The 20,215-nt window shown below is 52.4% G+C and overlaps 2 protein-coding genes across 3 annotated transcripts in view; one reads left to right on the top strand and one right to left on the bottom strand.

Moving 5' to 3' along the window:
- Positions 1 to 20,215, bottom strand: part of LOC144100765 (uncharacterized) — a 55,492-nt gene that overhangs the window by 20,477 nt on the left and 14,800 nt on the right. Inside the window, exon 7 of the mRNA XM_077633612.1 lies at positions 19,891 to 20,006. Within this exon, the coding sequence (XP_077489738.1) occupies positions 19,891 to 20,006 (116 nt within the window). The remainder of the gene's footprint in view (positions 1 to 19,890; positions 20,007 to 20,215) is intronic.
- LOC144100766 (uncharacterized) lies at positions 3,274 to 6,759 on the top strand. 2 transcript variants are annotated; one of them, XR_013307832.1, is made up of 4 exons: positions 3,274 to 3,485; positions 4,693 to 4,909; positions 5,183 to 5,694; positions 5,761 to 6,759. XR_013307832.1 is itself a non-coding variant. In XM_077633613.1 (3 exons), exons 1-3 carry the CDS (start codon positions 3,295 to 3,297, stop codon positions 5,303 to 5,305), a joined length of 531 nt encoding a protein of 176 aa, XP_077489739.1. In that variant the 5' UTR covers positions 3,274 to 3,294; the 3' UTR covers positions 5,306 to 6,759. The 2 variants fall into 2 exon arrangements, 1 of the variants encoding a protein (XP_077489739.1); XM_077633613.1 differs by having other exon boundaries at positions 5,183 to 6,759.

Genomic DNA, 20,215 nt, shown 5'->3' with positions numbered 1-20,215 from the left:
GGCTAAAAGGAAAAGTGGTAGGGAAGCAAACACTCCTTGGCTTTGTATACCTGTGGACAGGAGCTAATGCCAAAGAGGAAAACAGGACAATGTTAGAATGTATTACAAGCGACATTGATGAGCTAGGAGGACAGGGCGAGATAATTATATTAGGCGACATGAACGCACATATAGAAGACCTGGATGGGTACACAGATTCGACAGGAAGCATGCTGCAGGACATGTGTGACAGGCATAATTTAGTTGTATGCAACAGTACAGAGAAGTGTGAAAGGCTCATAACATGGGAGGCAGGGAGTCTGCACTCGACGATAGATTGTGCACTAATGGCACAGAGGATGTATAATAGATTAGGGATAATGAACATAGATGAACATGGTTCCAGAAGTCTAGGTAGTGACCACAAGCGTATCAAGTTGAGGTTCAGAAGAGAAACCAATGTAGGACTGAAGCGAGATGAACAGTCAGAGGGGAATTTTTACTCAGAAAAGCAATTGGAAGCAGCAGCCAAACGAATTGAGAAAGTAATTTTTGAGGATAATGAAACAGAATGTACCTATATCAAATTAACTCGATTACTGGAGCTAGAGCTAGCTAAGGTGCGAGTAAATCTAAAAGGGAAATGACGCAAACCCAAGAGTTGGTGGGATGAGGAGGTCAAGAGGGCGATATAGAAACGTCAGGAAGCGTCCAGGGAACACAGATATTCCAAGAATAGGGAGGGACCAGAAGTTGAAGTAGACAGATAATGGGATATCCTTCATAAAGTGTAGAAGGGAAGCATCCTATCTGATTAATGAGAAAATTAGAAGAAAGGGTGCCCAATGGATGTCAAATGTAAATAAAAACGATAGAAAAGCCGCTCAAAAATTCTGGAAGCATCTATATGCAATGAGTAATAAGACTAGGCTAGAGCAAAGGTTTATTGTTACAGATCAGGCTATTCGACTAGAAGGGGATGAAGCAATAAAACACAGGAACAAGGATGACAGAAAAGTTTAAAAAAGGAATGTTGCACATAATTTATCAAAGGAGGATAGACCGCGGTTACTGCAATAGCTTCACTTGAGCAAAGAGAGTGGGAAAGGGCAGAGAAGAAGGCTCCTAGTGGCACATCAACAGGTCCAGATGGTATTCCGATTACGTTAATAAAGAAGCTAGGACCAAAATCCAAGCAAACATTAATACAGGTAGTGAATAAAATGATAGTGGATGAGAAAGTCCCCGATGAATGGCAATAAAGTAGAATGAACATGATATATAAGGGAAACGGGGACAAAGCTGACGTAACTACCGTCCCATAACAGTGACATCTGTGGTTTACAGGGTGGTGATGCAGATTATAAATGATAGATTGCAGGCTTGGGTGGAGAACGAGGGGGTGCTAGGGGAACTACAAAATGGGTTCCGGAAACAAAGGAGGTTGGAGCACAATCTATTTTCATTGACTCAGTGTATACAGATTGCTGAAAAGGAACACAGGCCCCTATGGCTAGCATTTCTAGATATTAGAGGAGCCTATGACAACGTTATTCAAAAGTATTTGTGGGACATACGGGGCACATTGGATGTGGAAGATGGAGTAATTAATCTTTTAAAAGATATATATAAAGGTAACAGAGTGCTTATAAAATGGAAAATAAATGGATCGGGGCCTGTAGAGATACAGCGCGGGCTTAGGCAAGGATGTCCTCTGCCCCCTTTGTTGTTCATGTTGTACCTGCAAGGGTTGGAAACCAAGTTAGAGGAGAGTGGACTAGGCTTCAACCTTTCTTTTTTCAAGCAAGGAGAATGGAATAAACAGTCATTACCGGGACTAATTTACGCGGATGATGTAGTGCTAATGGCTGACAACAAGGAAGATTTACAGAAGTCGATAGACATGTGTGGTACAGAGGGAGATAGATTAGGTTTCAAGTTTAGTAAGGAAAAATCTGCAGTCATGATATTTAATGATGAGGGCGGCGAGCATAGAATACAGGAGTTCACGCTAGAGGTAGTGGATGAGTACAAATATCTCGAGGTGTAGATAAATAACAGTGCGGAGTATCTGACAGAGCATGCAAATTGTGTAATGAATAAAGCTAGTAGGAATGCAGCTGTCATGAAAAATAGGGCACTGTGGAATTACAATAGGTATAAAGTGGTAAGAGGGATCTGGAAAGGGGTGATGGTCCCTAGCCTGACTTTCGGTAATGCGTTCTTGTGCATGAGACCAGGCGTTCAAGCAAGGTTAGAAATTAAACTACGTGGCGTAGGGAGGCTAGCTTTGGGAGCACATGGCAATACACCAAATCAGGTGGTACAGGGTGATATGGGATGGGCGTCGTTCGAGAGCAGAGAGGCTAGCAGTAAGATAGCATTTGAGGAGCGATTGAGAAAAATAGGGGAGAACCAGTGGGCTAGGAAAGTTTTCAGATACCTGTATATAAAGAATGTTGACACGAAATGGAGAAAGCGAACTAGAAAATTGACACGCAAATATCTGGACAGCATTAAGGGGGCAAATCAGCAATTATCTGTTAATAAAAAGGTTAAAGAAACAGAGAGCTTTGTGGAAAACAGGGATGCTGACGAAATTGGCAATGGGAACATACAGGATCTTTAAGCAGGAAATTGACAAAGAAAATATCTGTGATAATTGTAGGGGAAGCTCTTTGTTGCTTGAGGCCAGAACTGGTGTTTTGCGGACTAAGACATATAGAGTCAGGTACCACGAGATAGACACGTGATACACGAATCTGGCGGTGGCTCAAGCCACCGCCCGATTTAAAGGGTTCAGCCGTATCCATCCATCCATCCACCCACCCACCCACCCACCCACCCATCCATCCATCCATCCATCCATCCATCCATTCATTGCGTGCGGAGAGGAGGAGAAAACGGCTTAACACTCGATACTTTTCTGTAAAGAGCTTCACCCTGCAGTGGAAAGCAGCGGGGCTGATTTATCCAAGGCATTGGGGTTTAAGGACAGTGAAGGGAAAGTAGATTTTAAGCGGGTAGAAGTAACCAAGCGAATGCTATATGATTGGTGGCTAAAAGCAAGACAAGTGCAAAATTTCATAAGTCATGGCTAGGTGGCTTGAGCCACCGCCCGATTTAAAGGGTTCAGCCGTATCCATCCATCCATCCATACACCCACCCATCCACACACCCATCCATCCATCCATCCATCCATCCATCCATCCCTCCCTCCCTCCTATCCACACCCATCCATCCATCCATCCATCCATCCATCCATCCATCCATCCATCCATCCATCCATCCCTCCCTCCCTCCTATCCAGTGAACATGGCGGCCTTCAAGAAAACAGCTGATCCCACGGATAGTTCCTGCTTTTTTACGCGTTGTCTGAAATCACGGTTCTATTTGGTTGTTCTAAGTGCGCGGATAACACTTATCGAAGAGAGTGAAGGTCACGGGCCTCCAGAAAGGAACCTGCACGAAACGTTGGGCCCGAAAATCGACGAAGACAACTTGAGGTAAGCCTGTGTTATTGGTTTAAAGATGCCATATGCCAAGTATGCGATTTGGGTTCTGTTTCTTTTGCTTTAGGAAATACAAGACGTCCACGAAGCGCGGTTTTTTTTTATAAAATCAACTTTTTTGGCCTCATAAACGTCTGGCACAAATGATTCATTTGGGAAGGAGCAAAAACCAAGCAAGGCGGTTGGGCGCACACTAACAACCTTGCTTGTTTGCGTTCGTTCTCGGCTGTGCTATAAGTTGCTGCATCGCAGAACACGCATATGTTCCTGTAAAAACATATTAGCCCGAATCCAGAGCAAAGGTTCTTCCCTGTTATTCCCTGTTTTCGAAAAGCGGAACAGAAACTATTGCCTGTTTGTTTTCCTCGCTGTGTTCGCTGCTGCAATTCTCTGCGCGGGAATTCGTCTCAAAACGGCGCCAACACGAAGAATGTCGAGCGAGCAAGAGCTAATCATAATATAGTTTATGGAGAGCCATCCGCTCTTGGCTCGGGCTCCTGACGACCTAAAAAATCCATACAGAGCTGCTGAAAAGCGCGAGCTGTGGAACCAGCTCGCGTCGAATCTCAACAACAAGGGGTCGGCCGTTTAAAAACATGATGCCTGTGCATTGCGCCTTACAAGCACTGTTTATTCCATCTGTGATTTATTTCAGTCTCGGAGGAAGTGCAGGAATGCATAAACTAGTGGTTGAGCATTATTGATTGCTTCTCTTTTGCTAGTGCTCTTTAGTTTCATGGTTTGCCAGTACCAACCTGCCGCACCTTTCACCCTGTTTCAGCAGAGGAGATGAACGGGCAAGTTGTCGACAAGACACACTGAGCCCCGCAGACCATGAGTTGGCTTGCCATTAGTCAAGCTACATACTACCCTTTCTGGCAGCTGCTTGGAAGTAATAGCATTATTATCCTTGCTGGCAGCATTTGCAGCAGTAGCCTAAATACGGCAGTGATTTTGCACTATCCACAGAACTGTCTCCCTCTGGCTTTGCCACGCTGTGCAGAATGTTTATTTCCCTTGCGGTGAGGCTGCGATATCTCTAGTAGTCCAGCAAATGTGCACATGAAATATGATACAAGGCTGCTGCCCGATATTGCTGTCCTGCATATTTATGTCAAGTACCCTAACACATTGCACCAAATGCTTTGCTTATTCCACCACATGACGCATTGCGTGATGAGCACATTTTCTTTCCTGACAGCTACACCGGTGCCCTCGCCGCAGCCCTCAAAGCAGCACACACCAGAGCCCCCACTGCAGCCTCACCGCGTGCCACGCCCAGCCTTCTTGGGAAGCGACGGTGGGACGATGAGGCCAATGAGGTGCTGCACCAGACGCTGTATGAATCACGTCGTTTGGCAGACCTTACCGAGGCCCGGAACCGCCAGGACGCTGCTTTTCAGCAGAGCATGTTGGAGGTGTGTACTCACTGCGCACACTGCACTTTGCAGAGTCGAAGCTGTCACCTTAAGCATAAATGTCAGTGCTCTCTTTTGAGCACCTCTACTTCTATTTTGACGCCTCTTGTAATTCTTGGTTGGGACAGCTGAGTTTATGAATCTGACACGAGTCTTCTACGACCATACTTTGTCCAAAATATCTCAGCACCTGATATTTTACGTAAAACTTAAGCGAGATCTCAATATTGGTTGTCAGTAATAATTTGTAATTGGAGCTGTTTTTACATACAGGCCTTACGGGAGGTGGCAGATGCTATGGAGGCGTCAAATGGGCAGCAAGAGCTGCTCATCCGGAACGTGAACCTACCGACGCTGATCTTACAAAAGCAGCTTGAGCCACCTGCACCGCATTGAATTGTTCATTTTTATTTGCATTATTTGCGTGTTTTTACATTTACGAAAGAACAGCTTCATATGTTTATGTTTATTCAAGAACATTATTTGCTTCTCTGCCAGGTGCAGACTCATTGAACTATTTGTGGTTTGCATTTTAAAATTTCTGTTTTGTGTGTTTATTTTTATTTACATTGGTTGGTTCTCTGCCAGTTGCAGAGGCGTACCATTTTTAGTTTGTGTTTTTGAAGTGCTGTTTTATGTTTGTTTTTATTTACATTATTTGCTTCTCAGTCAGGTTTCTGTTTTTGTATTTATTCAAGAACACCTCTGCCATCTGTTATAGCATCATTTTTATTTCTTGTAAGCTCTGCAGGCCCAGACGCTTCACACACTTTATTATCTTCCAGGTATGTATCTTAAGTCCTGCAGGTCTGGAAGCCTCATATACTGTTTTTATTTTCCATTTCTTTCAGTTGTTTACCTGCAGCTGTGGCAACTACACAAGGTGCAATTTCTAGTGCTTCTTTTCTTTCATTTGCAAGTGCAATATGTGGGGCAAAGTGTTCTGAAGTGACTAGCTATAAGGGGTGTCATAATATGGGGATTCTGTATAAATTTTGAACACTTCGATTTTGTGCCTGTTATGTTTGTTCACATGTTCCTGAATCGTTTTTTTTTTCCGCATTACTTTTCCTGCTTTTCCGTACAGTGTCCATTGTGTGTATTGTAACATGTTCTATCCTCAAGAGACCCGAGGAAAAATCAGGCTCGCCAGCATTCGTCCAAAGTCACTTCTCAACTGGTGCTCAATTCAGGCAAAAAATGTTTGGGGGACGCTTGAGCTCCGCCTGTAAAGGTATGATGCAACAATGGTAATGGCTGTCGTTTGTTGGTGGGTCCCTTTACGACTTTAAACGCAGCCACGTTGGCATCATCGTCTCTGATACTCGTGTGTCTTGTACGCTTAACATGGTTTTTTAGTGCAGTAAAATCTACGAAGATCAATGCCTTGTGTAGCACTTGCCGTGCATTCCACCAGTTATGTAATGTGTTTCAGCAAAGTGCAAACCTGGGCTACAACGGGCCTACAAGTATGCACAACATGCCAAACCTGTAATTACTAGCATTCACGCTTGCAGTCAAGATGAAGCTTTTTTTAAGGGCAAACAGCGTGTAAGACTTAGACGGAAAGCAAAGAAAACATAGTACGAGCGCTTATCCTCTCTTGCCTCTCCTTTCCGGCTGTCTTTCGCACTGTTTGCCCTTAAAAATGTACAACCAACTCGCCCGTTTGGCCACAGTGTAAGATACAACTTTTTATGTGCAATCTATGCGCAGCACTCGTCAAGGCATATGCGAATCACTGTTGTTGCTACATGCTTTTGTTTCCCTGCTGTGTTCTACAGTTGGGAAACTGGTATGAACAGCTGTGGCAAAAAAAAATTATGACCAATGAATAAATGTGGTGCAAAAACAAACCCTTTATTGGTGCCTTGCAGACTCCACACTACACTCTTCCCCGTGGACATTCATCAAACACGTAGTGACCGCAAGCAACTTTATGGCTAAATGGGCAGGTCGACGTAAGCAACGGCTAAAGACGGTGTACAAGGATGCATTTCACTTGGTGGACGAGCTGTTTCGGCGTGCATTTCGACTTGAGAAGGAGAAAGTGCAGTAGCTGTGCGGAAAACTTGCTGATGCATTGAAAGGCATACTGGTGAACACTGTCGGTGGAGCAGCAGCTGGCGTGTGTACTTCATATCTTGAAAACTAAACATTTTGGCAGATTTGCCTGTCTGGTTGGGTTTTAAGACTTATAATAAACTGCACATCTCCAACCAAAAATTTTAACTTTAACCCAACGTTTCGAAGCCGACTCGGCTCCTTCATCAGAGGTGACTGAGGGCAGTATCTAGCGTCTTTTAAGTATGGAGGGGGGGGGGGGGGGGGGGGGGGGGGGGGGGTCGAAGGAACGACAGCTGTGATGCGAAAGGCGCGGGGGAGGGGGAGGGGGCTTAGGCTCTTAATCACGCTGGTGCACTGCAGGGAGGTGGTGAATGGCGACTTTTTTTCGTTGAGTTGAAGAGCGAAGTCCCTGGGAATATACTGGAGGCAGGTTTCCTTTTGTGCGGTTGATGTTGTTCGGGGTGGTTTGGATATGCTTCTTTCTTCTTCTGTCGCTGTAGGCCCTTCCCTACAGAAAGTGGGAAGATACGAGCTTGTCTACTGGAGGGCTAGCCTCCACGCCCACTGCCGGCGTGTCATAGGAGGAGGAGGGGAGGGGGAAAAGATTGAAAGGAGAGGGTAGGCGCGCAGCCGAAGTGATCATGTCAGATGACATGTGCTGTCCCCTGTGGCCTAAGGCGGCCGGAGAGGCCGGTGGCCTCCAGGAAGGAGAGGAGGTGCCGGAAGGCCTTGGCAGGATGGTGACCGCCGGGGAAGAGAAGGTGGTCCGCTGAGCTGCAGGGGAGGCCCAAGGAGCGGTAGCCCGCCTCCATGATAGTCCTTGCGGATACAAAGGCAGGGCAACCACACAGGAGGTGCTGGGCTTTCTCTTCTGGGTAATTGCAGAGGGAGCATCCAGGGGAGTCGGAGAGGCCAATGCGAAAGAGGCGGGAGCCGGTGTTGGCGCAGCCTACCCTGAGCCTCAGGAGGAGGCTGCGCTCCTTGCAGTCCAGGCCAAGATTTGGAAGAGGGTGTGGGGGATGGCTGTTAGCCACCCCGGGATCCGGGTGATCGAGGAGGAGGAGGCGGTCCACTATGCTCCTTGCCAGGTCCAAGGGGCAGAGGTTCCTGGAGAGCGGAGTTCCTGGGGAGTGTGCCGCTTTAGCCAGGGAGTCCGCTTCCTCATTGCCCAGGACACCGACATGGGCCGGGACTCAGGTCAGCCGGATGCGGGTTCCTCTGTTGTACAGTGCGTCGAGCCGCCAAGCCAGCCTGCGGGCGATGGGAGGGCCCTTGAAGGGCATCAGGAGGAGCTGGAGGGCTGCCCTGGAGTCAGTATAGATGCTGCCTCCTTGATCCCAGGGCGTTCGTTCAGGATGTCAGTAGCCAAGTGAATGGCGGCCATTTCGGCGGTTGTGGACGAGGCCACAAATGGGAGCCTGGCCTGTCTGCTCGAGTGGAGCGATGAAGCAGTGCAGGCTGCAGCCGCAGATGGGCAGGGTCCTGGGAGGACGGAGCCATCCGTGAAAATAGGGACAGTGCCAGGGGGTTCGGCCTGGAGAACCGCAGCGACCTCCTGACGTAGGCCCACAGCAGCAGTGTTCCGCCTCGTCCGGGAGCCAGGTAGGGAGAGGTGGACCTCGTAGAGGTGTCCAAGGTCCGGGCGAGGAGAGAGGGGGAAGGTCTCGGGCTGTCCCGCAACAAGATCTTCGAAGTACTGGGCCACCTGACCCATTTTGGAGTTGGGCCTCGTGAGAAGGCGGTCCAAGAGGGGGCGCCCATCGGGCGCGTTGTGGAGGCGCTCTGTGTGGCGGAGGGAGGTGCGCCTGGAGAGGAGCTCCAAGGGCCAAGAACCTGCTTCTGCAAGGGTGGCAGCCACAGGTTAGGAGCGAGGGAGTCCCAGGCATATTCGTATGGCCGCCCGCAGTTTACGCTCGATGGCTAAGTGTTGGGCCACAGTGAGCCGGACGAGAAGTAGAGCGTAGGTGAACTGCGGGACGGCCATGCCTTGGTAAAGCTGGAGTCCAAGTCTGGGGGTGATGCCGTTGCCCTTGGCTAACAGGGACCGTATAGCCCCCTGGATCCTGGAGAACTGGGCCAGGAAGTGGCGCACTGCCGGGTTCCAAGTGAGCCGGACGTCGATGAGCATACCCAGGTATTTCACTTGGCGGCTCCAGGCGAGGTTGCGGCCACCAACGTGGAGGAAGGTGCGGCCAGGGCGGGCGCCAACCCTGGTGTTAAGGGAGCATCGCCTGGGTTTTGGAGGGGGAGATGCTGAGGCCTGCACGCTCCAGGAAGGCGGCGGCGACAGCATTGATAGCCCGCTGCACGTTCTTAATGGTGTGGACCCTGTATCTGCGGGGACCACGGCACCAGATGGCAATGTCATCAGCGTAGATAACCACGTGGATGGGTAGCCGGAGGTCCTCGGGCAAGAAGTTGGACAGGAGGGCCAAGACGGCGTTGAAGAATAGGGGGCTAAGGACGCTCCCCTGAGGTACGCCACACCAGATGTGCCGCAGGGAGCTGGTGACATTGCCCAGACGGACGCACCCCCGGCGGTCGGCTAGGAAGCCCCGGACATACTGCAGGAGGTTGTTGGAAATGCTCATGATGTTGAGAGCCTCCAGTATGGCCTCGTGTCGGATGTTATCGAAGGCTCCACGTATCTCGATGAGAGCCAGGCACACTACGTGGCGGTTGAGCTTCGCGTCTTCCAGGGTCGACACCAGGTCTGCAATGGAGTCAGCGGTGCAGCGATGGTGACGGAAACCCGATTCCTGTTCCGTGAAGTGGCCGGTGACGTTGCCCACACAAGACAGGCGTTCCAGGGCCATGACCTTCATGACCTTTCCAGGAACGGAGGTGAGGGAGACAGGCCGGTAGGAACTGATGGCCGATGGCGGCTTTCCCGTCTTCAGGACGGGAACGACCAGGGTAGTTCTCCACGCATCGGGAAGGATCCCTGTCCGCCACACCTCGTTGAAGGAGGACAGCAGACTAGCCCGGTGGTCCTCGCCTAGGTTACGTAGCATCTGGTAAGTGATGCCGTCTATGCCCGGTGCTGTGCGTCGCCTGGGGCGGTTGAGTACTGCAGAGAGCTCCCGGTTGGTGAAGGGCGCAGTGCAGGTAGAGGTTATGTCTGCTTCCCGAGGTGAAAGTCCTTGGAGTAGGCCAGGTAGAGCAGGAGCCTGGGTTGGTGGCCGTGAGTCCCCGCAGGGGAAAAAGGCGTCAGCCAGCCGTTCCGCCAGCTCCTGGCAGGTGATTCCCAGGGAGACAGCAATGGCCAGGTGGGGCTTGAGTTGGGTCCGAGGAGCAAAGAGAGAGCGGAAGAGCCGCCAAGCCCTGGCTGGGCTGCGGGAAGTAACGAGGGAGGCACAGATGCCTTCCCAAGATTCGTTGCGGCGCCTGTTGTGTTCGCGTCTGCAGACGGCATCAAGACGGTTGTATGCCGTCCAGTCCTCGGCTCTGTCAGTGCGGAGGGCCCTTCTCTCTATCTGCTGTCGTTGGGCCCTTAGGTGGAGTAACTTGAGGTCAGGAACGGGCTGGACAGGGGGGACTCCGCAGGTGATGGTGGCTGCTGCCGCACACCTTGCCACATGGGCCAAGACATCGCCCTGGAGCGGGAGGCTGCCGAGAAGGTCCCGGAAGCGGTCCCAATGGACCACTTTGTAGATGCGCCCATCCACCCTTCTACCAGGCTTGGGACTGAGAGCGATGGGGTAGTGGTTAGATCCCCATGTATCAGGGGAGGGGCACCACTCATAGACGCACCGTTGAGACACGATGCTCAGATCAATGCACGAGCGGACGCCTCCTCTCCGGACAAACGTGGGAACGTCAGTGTTGAGGACGTGGCGAGAAGTACCACGCAGGGCAGCGATGAGGTCACGGCCGCGGCGATCCGCTCTGCGGGAGCCCCACCTCGGATGAGCAGCGTTGAAGTCACCGCAGAGCAGGCAGTCACCACCTATAAGGCTGACCAGATGTGGCAAGGAGTAGGCGTCCCATGGGGTTACGGGGCGCACATAGATACTTGCAACAGCAGTGTCAACACCCCTGAGCCGGACTCTGATGCAGACACGCTCCATAGGACCCACTATAGCATCGTCGACATTAATTTCTGCCTGGGGGAGGGCAGAGCGGACGAAGAGTACTGCTCTGGATCTTCCTGGTGGGTGTTGACGGTCCAGGCAGGGGTCAGCCGAGCACGTGGTCCGGAGGCAGGAGGATCTGCTGTTGTATGCCACGTAGCCAGGAATGCGAATTTCCCCGGGGCGGAGGTACGCCTCTTGAAGAGCCAGGACATCCGGGGGTGAGGGGTCAGCCTCAAGGCGGCTGATGAGTTCCGCTCTGCGTGGTCGCAGGGCACGGCAATTCCACTGGAAAACCCGTGGACTGGGTGTCACCGATGGAGATCTAGCCATGATGGACTGGCTGTAGATGCTGTCCCTGAGCTACATTCGGTGCGGCTGGGACGCCGCGGGAAGGAGCAGCGTAATGGCTTGGAGAGTAGCGGCCAAGGTCCGCGTCAGATGCTCGAGTTGCCCTCCAAGCTGGGCCGGGGGAATGTTGCCCAGAGGATAGGCAGGTCCGGAGCAGCTTTGGGGAGCTGCGGGCTGTTCTACCGGTGGGGGTGGCCGGGGGGGAACAGCAGGAGTTGGCCGGGTTTTGAGAGCCTGGGCATAGCACCTCTCCCCTGTCCGAAGGTTGGCTCTGATGGCTCTCCGGGAGACAGGTTCTGTTGCTGCGTTGATGGCTGCTGCCACCCGTCGCTGTTCCTGCCAGCGGGGGTATGCTGGATAGTCAGCAGGATGGGCCCCTCTGCAGTTAATGCAGCGGGGTGCAGGGGCGTCACAGGGAGCGGAACCATGTTGGCGTCCACAGCGGCGGCAGCGTTGGTTTAGGGTGCAGCTGGTCATGACATGGTCGAGGCGGCCGCATCGCAGGCAGGCGAAGCTGGAATATTGCCACGTGGGGTGGCGGCTGTGGTGCCCCGAAGCGGATCTGGATGGTGTTGGGCGGGCCTCGACGTACACCCAGAATAGGCACGGAGGCCTCGATGGCTGCAGAGAGGTCAGAATCCGCAACGTTTGCAGGAATGCCATGGACGAATCCCATGGAGGTGCCCTTGTCCGCGGCAGGTCGTGGGCGGACTGGTATACCGACGAGGCTGCGGGTGTCAAGAAGGGCCTCCATTGCCTGAGTGGTGAGCACGTCCACAGCGACAATATTACGTGCGGGGTTTACCCTCACGGAAGAGACTCCCGGGGTAGTGGAGAGTTCGGCCGCTATGCGGAACTTGCAGAGTTGCTGGAACGAGGAGCCCTTGTTTTGGGGGCGGAAGAGGACAGCCCCCACAAGGCCGTCCACTTTCTCGGGGGAAGGGGAGGGCGGCGAGGACGACGACGGCGCCCACGAGATAGATACTTGAGCAGTCCATTCTCCTTCTTCCATGGGGTGGATAGCAGGGGGGAATGCATCTGCTGCTGGGTAGGTGCTGGAGCGCTCATCTGGGTTGGAGTCCCCTTGCCATTCCTCTATTGGAGAATCCGAGGGCTGGGGGGTGCCATCCGAAGTAGGAGGAGGGGAACCGGAAGGTTCAGTGTCCTCTCGTGGGAGGGGTGGAAAGTGGACCATATCCACCACTGGGAGGCAGGGATCTTCGAGCTGGGGGGTGGCAGAGTTGAGAGGCCCCACTGTCAGCGCCTCAGATTGGGGAGGGACAGAGGTGGCAGCGAGTTCCTCAGCCGAAAGTTGGGGCTCTTGTTGAGGCTCAGCAGGTGGAGAGGAGGTAGTCTCCTGTGTCGATGTGTCCAGGGGAGCAGGAGGGGAGGTTATCTTCTTCCCTTTAGCTTTCTTATTGGTGCGAGGAGGGAGAGATGCAGCGGCAGCGGTCTCCTTGGACTTAAGGAACTCCTTGGCTTTGGCACGAAGGCGAGTGAGGGCCGGGGAGTAATCTGTCACCTTGGATGCAGGAGAGGGGCTGCGGTGCCTGGGGACCTTCATGTTGGTAGGGGCATCGAGAAGACGGCGTCCCTGCTGGGTCTGAGCAAGCAGGAACTGGACGCTATCCTCTAGGTGACGCAGGAACATAGCTGGATCAACACCCAGGCTGGCACTGCGGCGGCGGATAGTAGTGTCCTCCAGGAGCGCCCGAAACGCCATGGTGACAACCGTAGCGAGACAGCCCGTAGGAGGGCGGGCATCCGGCGCAGAGCAAAGGAGTGCCCGCCCACAAGGAGGTCGGGCATCGCGGGAGGCGGAGCTTCCCCGCGCGAACGGCGAGCGGACGCGTTCGGAGAGGAGGATTCACGACAGCGGCGGCGCAATGCGTCCGATGTCGGGAGAGCCACGGGGGAGCGTCCGATATCGTCGGCTGCTCGAAGAGTACTCCGAACAGAACCGAACCAACCGATATGCTCCAGAAGGACCCTTTTGTGGTAATTTGTTTCGGTTCCGAGGATGCGGGTTTCTGCGAAGTTGATTCTATGGTCAGATTCCTCGGAATGTTCGGCTATACTGGATTGCGCTCTCTTGCAAATTTGCGGACGTCGTTTTTATGTTGCCGAATTCCTTCTTCGAAAATTTTTTGTTTCGCAGATGTAGCTTGCGTCGCAGTCGGCGCATGAATTTTGTAAACAATGCCTTGGACTCTTTCTCTCGGCGGCCGGTCTTTGGGAACAGGTAGGCGAAGCGCGACAGTGTTTGTGTGCTTGTGCGCAACCAGGAGACCCGATTTTTTCAGGATTCGGGCGATGGTCTCGCTGCCACCTCCGACATAAGGTAAAGTGACGTATTTCTGTGGTGGCGTTGGTCTTTGTGCTTTGATTTCTTGGCGAATGTTCTGTTTTTGACGTCGAATGGTTTTTTGGGTAGCCGTTCATGATGAGTTCTTTGAATATCGTGCGTTGTTCTTTTCTTCTGTCAAGTTCTGTGCTGCAGTGTGTCTCAACTCTTCTGAACAGCGTCTTCACCGCTGATGCTTTATGGACTGTCGGGTGGTTCGAAGAGAAGTGGAGATACCGGCCTGAGTGGGTTGGTTTGCGGTATACGGAGAATTGAGGGGTATTGTGGTTTCAGGACACGAGGACGTCCAAAAATGGCAGGGAGTTTTCTTGTTCCACCTCTAGCGTAAACTGAATGTCAGGTTCTACGGAGTTTAAATGACGAAGGAAATTTTGAGTCTCAGATCTTTTGATGACGGCGAAGCAGTCGTCGACATACCTGAGGAAAATGTTTGGTTTCGGGTGGAAAGAGTTGAGGGCTCGTTGTTCGATGTGTTCCATGGTTAAATTGGCCATGACGACAGAGGTGGACGCTCCCATTGGTGTTCCTTTCACTTGTCGGTAAAATTCCCCGTTTGACGAGAAGTATGTGTTTGATAGGCACAACTCCAGGAGGCGGCACACATCATTTACACTCAGCGCGGTTCGTGCGCTGAGTGTGTCGTCGCGTTGTAGGTCGTCTCGGGTAGCGGTCACCGCAAGCTTCACGGGGATGTTTGCGAAAAGGGACACCACGTCGAAGGAGACAAGGCATTCGTCGGCCTCAAGAGTGGCTTGGGACACCAGTTCGATGAAGTGCATGACTGGAATGACGGATATGGGTCGACAATACCATTTGTTGGGTCGCTGTTTTTCCTGCGATTGGGGATATGAGTTTGTGAAGGTATTCTGACAACGAGCGAAGAGGGGAAGACCGGAAGTCCACAATCGGGCGCAAAGGGATCCCCGGTTTGTGTACTTTGGGCAGGCCGTAGAATGCTGGAGCCGATCCGTTGGTGCTCAGTAACTGACGGTAGAGGTTTCGGAAGTTGGGGTATTTTTGGAATACTTCTTTCAATCTTTTGTTTAGCCTTGCTTGGGTAGTTGTTGTGGGGTCCTTCTTCAATTTGTCATATTCTTGACTGCTGAGTAAGGTGGATATCTTCTCTTCGTAGTCCTGTCTGTCCAGAACGACTGTTGTGTTGCCCTTGTCCGCTGGGAGGATCACTATGTTGGTGTCTGTCTTGAGGCCTTGCAGGGCTTGTCTTTCATCCGGTGGTAGGTTTGATTCTTTTCGGTGTGCTTGTACTGAATTAAGTACACCTATTGTTTTGAGCCTGACCTCTTCTCGTACACCAGGTTCCAGTTGCCGGATACCGACTTCAAGCGCAGATACGATTGCTGGGGGGGGGTTTGTTCACCTGGAGGTTGAATTTGTGTCCCTTGGCTAGGATTGACATTTCGGCGGTTGTGGGCTTCCTGGAGGAGAAGTTGGCGACCAGGTCAGAATGGTCCGGTGGGGGTTGTTCGGGCCGGCGTTGAAGTTTCGACAACTTCTCTGTTTGCTTGGTGCGGTGTTTGTCGGCTTCTGATGATGCGGACCAAAAGAGCAGACGACAAGGCGGGCCAAGCCTCTGCGATCAGCCTGCATCAACGCTCGTCTCACGCTTCGACATTCTGCGGCGAGAACAAGCGGAATCCGCGGCAGACATCCGCCTAAATACCCAGAGGAAAACTCGATCGGTACGGGACAGATTTCGGCCGCGGTGAGGAGAAAGTTGCATTCCCGCGGCGACAAACATGGCGACGCGCTTCCAAGCAGGACCGCTCGTTTCGGATTGGATTCATCGTTGTTACTGCATTTTTTGTTGCGTTCACTGGCAATAAAAGCGCATCCATTTTTCGCTTGGTCTCACCTCGCCTATAAGAAGACGTATGAGTGAAATATTTACTCTATTTTTTATTTAGAGTGACGATTGTGCCCCTTCGAGGCTTAAGCGGAGCGTACGTTTGTTGAGAGAAATAGTTGCCCGGCCTAACAACTAGATGGCGCCACAAGGCTGAGCGTATCTTTCCGTCCGTGTTTCCATACGCTGAACTAAATGGGGCAAATGTGAGAAGTGCTGTAACGCCCCGAAAAATACCTGAGTTTAGACTACATGATAGTGCATACGCTTATGACTCGTAAACAGCGTCAATTGTTCTTTTCTAACCATATCTGTGTACGTCGCGAGCGCCGACGTTGCTACTAATTTCGCTCGCTCTCGCCGCCGAATGCCCAATTATGAACGAGCCATCAAGCTTTACTAAGTAAAACGTAGCGTCGTCCGACCACGTTGATATGTTAACAGTGGAAACAAAACTACTTTCGCTGGTGTCGCCTCGACTGCCGGGAGCACTGAGCCGCGAAAGACCAATATGGTGTAGTTGCCAGACTCGATGTGTGCGAGTAGGCTAAAAAGTCCGTGGTCCGCCGCCAGAAAAAAATGCTCTCGCATTTCTCGCGTGGTCCGGCCCGCGGACCATGCGCGGACCTCGCAGACCGGAAGCGAAACCCCACGTGACCGCTAGTCCGCGGGCCAAAACAGGTCCGTGGTCCGTCGTCTGGATACACCTTTAAGGAGCTGCTGGAGGCGGGTGCGGTCCGACGGCATAAATCTCTCCAGCACCTTGGTTTTCAGGTGCTGATACGGTGTAGCACCCATGGGGGCGGAGAGAACGTCGGAGAGCTCACCGGCAACGTCAGGAGGCAGGCTTGAGGCAACATGGTAGTAGCGCGTCGTCTCCGACGTGATGCGGGCTAGGCAAAATTGCGCCTCAACCTGGTGGAACCAAACTTGCGGGTTCTGGGGCCAGAAAGGTGGAGGGCGAACCTGCAGCGACGAGACGTCCTGCGGACGCGAATCCTGCTGCGTGGATGTTGCGGGATCGGTCATTGCTCGTCCTAGGTCACCAATGTAGGCTTAACGCCTCAGGAGCGAAGGAAACGAGACCACTGCTACGAGCCGACACCAGAACAGAACTGCCAGCCGTGGCTGCACGAGCCACGACCAGGTGCCGTCTTTATTCTCTACGCAGGGTGGCGCGCGCTAGCCGGGTTGTCGGCGCCGCCCAAGAGAGGGTGCTACAGCCTAAACTCCCTTCCCCCGCGCCTTTCGCATCACAGCTGTAGTTCCAATGACCCCCCCCCCCCCCCCCGCCCGCCTCCATAATTAAAAGACGCTAGCTACTGCCCTCAGTCACCCCTGATGAAGGAGCCGAGTCGGCTTCGAAACGTTGGGTTAAAGTTAAAATTTTTGGTTGGAGATGTGCAGTTTATTATAAAACTTCATATCTTGCCACTGGAGGCTTTCAAGCACACTTAAGAAAAACTATTTTAGAAATGCTGGAATGTGGCTACCTATGGCCAAGGGCATGATATCACACAGGGAGGGACGCACTAACACAAGGCAATGGCACTGCCAGTAGCAAGAGTGGCTGCGACAACTCGCCATGCCAGCACGATGAGTCATTGCAGCCACAGCTGCCAGATGGTGTAGAGCTTATCGCCGGTGGTGGTGGTGGTGCTGCTGCTGCTGTTGCCGCTGTCGCCGCACCATCTGCAGGTGTGCTTGCCTCTGCCGACGAGTTGTGCCTATGATACGGTCTCGCATGGCTCTATCACGCAGGTAGGTCATGCGGGATCCTGTCCCCGCCAAGTACCCCGGCAAGCAGAGGTGGTCCGTTGTTGTCGGGTTCATCGGTAGTGGCGTCTTCGTCTGTTGCCATGGCTTCCTCTAGACAGATGTTGTGCAACGCAGCACACGCCGCAATGATGACCACCGCCCGCTCCGGCTCGTAGTGGAGTGTCCGGTACCTTTGAATGCACCGGAAGCGGCTTTTCAGAACGCCAATGCAGCGTTCCACAACACATCGCATTGAGGCATGTGCTGCTCCAGTGGATATCGGCTGTCTCCTGCACGACCAAAATTTGCAGTGAAGTGTGTTCTTGTCTGTGTAATAAATGATTCATACCAAGCAGCTCAAAACCAGAATGCTGAATTAGAATTCATAGGCATGCAGAAGATTCATGACTAATGGGTATCTCTGTAAGCACAGCCTTCTAGGTTAACGATGTACTGTAATATCCTACACAACACTAGCGATGTGCACACCTCTTTCGCGTTGGTGTTTTACGCAGACAATACGATTCACTTTTCAACAGTGTCTTGTGCCTCTGCTCCAGTAGTAACAGTAAATACACAAAAATAAATACGATACATCATAGTTTACATGTCATCCATGTATAGCCCGCCTCATTTACGTATGAGCCACTGCGCAGTACTGTAGCTTAATATATGCTGTCGAAGTGGCCCGATGATCAATAGGCTGCACGCTTACCCGGAAGGAACTCTCCATCCTCCAGCAGCCCGCGCTCCGCCTTCCGATGCAGCCATGAATAACGCCAAGAAAAGCATCGTGACAAGACCCCGGGCAGCGAGGGTCGACCGCAAGGATATTCATCTTTGCGTCGCAGATCTGCGAGAAACACAGGAAGGCAATCTTATTCGTGAACTTCCATTGTCGAGGTCGGGGATTTCGAACGCATGCGGTCAGAAAACCAGACTACTCACGATCATGGTGTTCACCGCGTAGTATCCTTTGCGGCTCCAGAATGCTGCCCTGTTCTCCTCGCGGCGCTTTGATGGCAATCAGCGTGCCGTCGACGCAGCCGACGACGCCTGGGATGGAGCCGCGGCGAAGGAAGGTGCCCTCGCTGCCGCCTTTTCCTCGGGGTGCACCGGGAAACGCACACATCCCTTCTGTGCGCCGACTTTGCATATGGCCGCAGCCACACGCACTTGCTCACCGTCGGTTGTGCGAGGGTCTGCTCGTTGTCGACACAAACTTGAAAGCCCCCGAAGGCAAAAAAACGGAGAGCGCCACAGCACCTGCCGCCGCACCGACAAAGCGCTCGTCCGTAGGCCTCGCAGTTCGTCGGCAAGTTCGCCGCACAACCACACCACTTTCTCCTTATCCAGTCAAAATAAGCGCCGGAACAGCTCGGCCGGCAAGTCATCCGCGTCCTCGTACACCGTCCTTCGTCGTTGCTGGCGCCGACGTTGCCGCCTCCGCCACCAATAGATAGCAGACGCTGCCGCCGCCGCCGCCATTTTCCCTCTAAAACTCTGTAGACTGGCAGACTCGCGCTCGCAAAAAACAGTCTAGAACCGCGGGCATAATTAGGTGTTGCAGCGTCATGTTTTTTCTCGTCCGTGACGCCGTTGCAGCTTCCCGTGACGCAACTTTTCAAAATGGCGCCGGCGACGAATAGGAGCGGGCATTTTAGAGCGCTCTCAATTGTAGAGCGGTCAGAGCGAGTTCAGTAATCAGGGCTGGTTGTTTTGAGCGCGTGTCTCCTAACTCCTTATGGAGCCTAGCGATCCTTCTCGTGAGATTACGGTTCTATTTTTGCCTCCAGAGCAGTTTTTCCATGGCCATGGCTTGGCTTCCCACATATGAAGGAGGCGGCTATCCGTTACCTCTAGAGCAGAGTCCTCCATTATCTTTGGTAGCGCTCCTGGTTTCCATCTGGCTTTCCGTCGCACGATGGGCATCCCACTCAACCAACAACTGATTTCTGATTTTTCTCCTGGCAGGGCCTGCGCTCAGCACCATTCTGAGAATAAAGTGGCCGCTACCTAGTTTTCCCTGGGTGCTAACCAAGGTTGCATTGCCCACGTTTTTGACAAATGTGGGGTCGGGTGATGTGTCTACGCTGCCGCTATTCCCCATTCTGGTAGGGGACGGTCATTAAGGTGAGCCCCTCTTGCTGTGCATCCAGCCAGACTTCCGTCCCCTTAACACCCTCTTTTCTATGCCAACACACTGCCTGGCGCATTGTCGGGAATAAATTATCAGTAACAGTGATAGGCAGAAAGTGATAGCTGTCAGTAACGGAGATTGTGGACTCCCTGCCGGGCTCGATAGACCAAGATGTGGTAGACAGCTGAGAGCGGTCACTTCTGAGCCAAACGCCTCTGATGGCTCAGGGGCACGTCGGCAATAGCGCTTTTGCACTGCAGATGAACGGAGGTGTACCTGGCTGTGGCATATTACGACATTGCTGCAATAAAACCTGCAAACAGGATATGAAATTCTTGTGCCAAGTGGAACCTTTGCACGCACCTCATGGCATCCACGGCGTCTGGCAGCGATCTTGTGTCCTTTTCGTTCCAGGCGACCACCGTGTAGCTCCGTCGGCCATCCCGCTCCATCAGGGGAGCCACCAATTTCTTCGCCTTCTGCGAGTGAAATGTCTCTTATCACTAAACACCAGCGAAAAGTCTTGGGGCTTTCACGCGCGTTCCCAAATCGGTATGAACCACAAGGGCACTTTTCTATGCAGGGTTTGCCGAAAGGATAATTATTGGTATCAAAAAGCGCAGTAAAGCTGTAGACACAACCCTTGTTTTATTACCGTGGTCACCCTTTTGTAGTACTTTTGCTTGTG

Source organism: Amblyomma americanum, chromosome 8 (genome assembly GCF_052857255.1).
Source record: "Amblyomma americanum isolate KBUSLIRL-KWMA chromosome 8, ASM5285725v1, whole genome shotgun sequence".
NCBI lineage: Eukaryota > Metazoa > Arthropoda > Arachnida > Ixodida > Ixodidae > Amblyomma > Amblyomma americanum.
The sequence above is the reverse complement of the archived record's forward strand: the minus strand, read 5'-3'. Positions and strand labels throughout refer to the sequence as shown.

Coding starts and splice junctions, on each gene's coding strand:
- LOC144100766 (XM_077633613.1), top strand. CDS start 3,295: ATGGCGGCCTTCAAGAAAACAGCTGATCCCACGGATAGTTCCTGCTTT. Junction 3,486..4,692: donor ATCGACGAAGACAACTTGAG/GTAAGCCTGTGT, acceptor CTTTCCTGACAG/CTACACCGGTGCCCTCGCCG. Junction 4,910..5,182: donor TTCAGCAGAGCATGTTGGAG/GTGTGTACTCAC, acceptor TTTTACATACAG/GCCTTACGGGAGGTGGCAGA.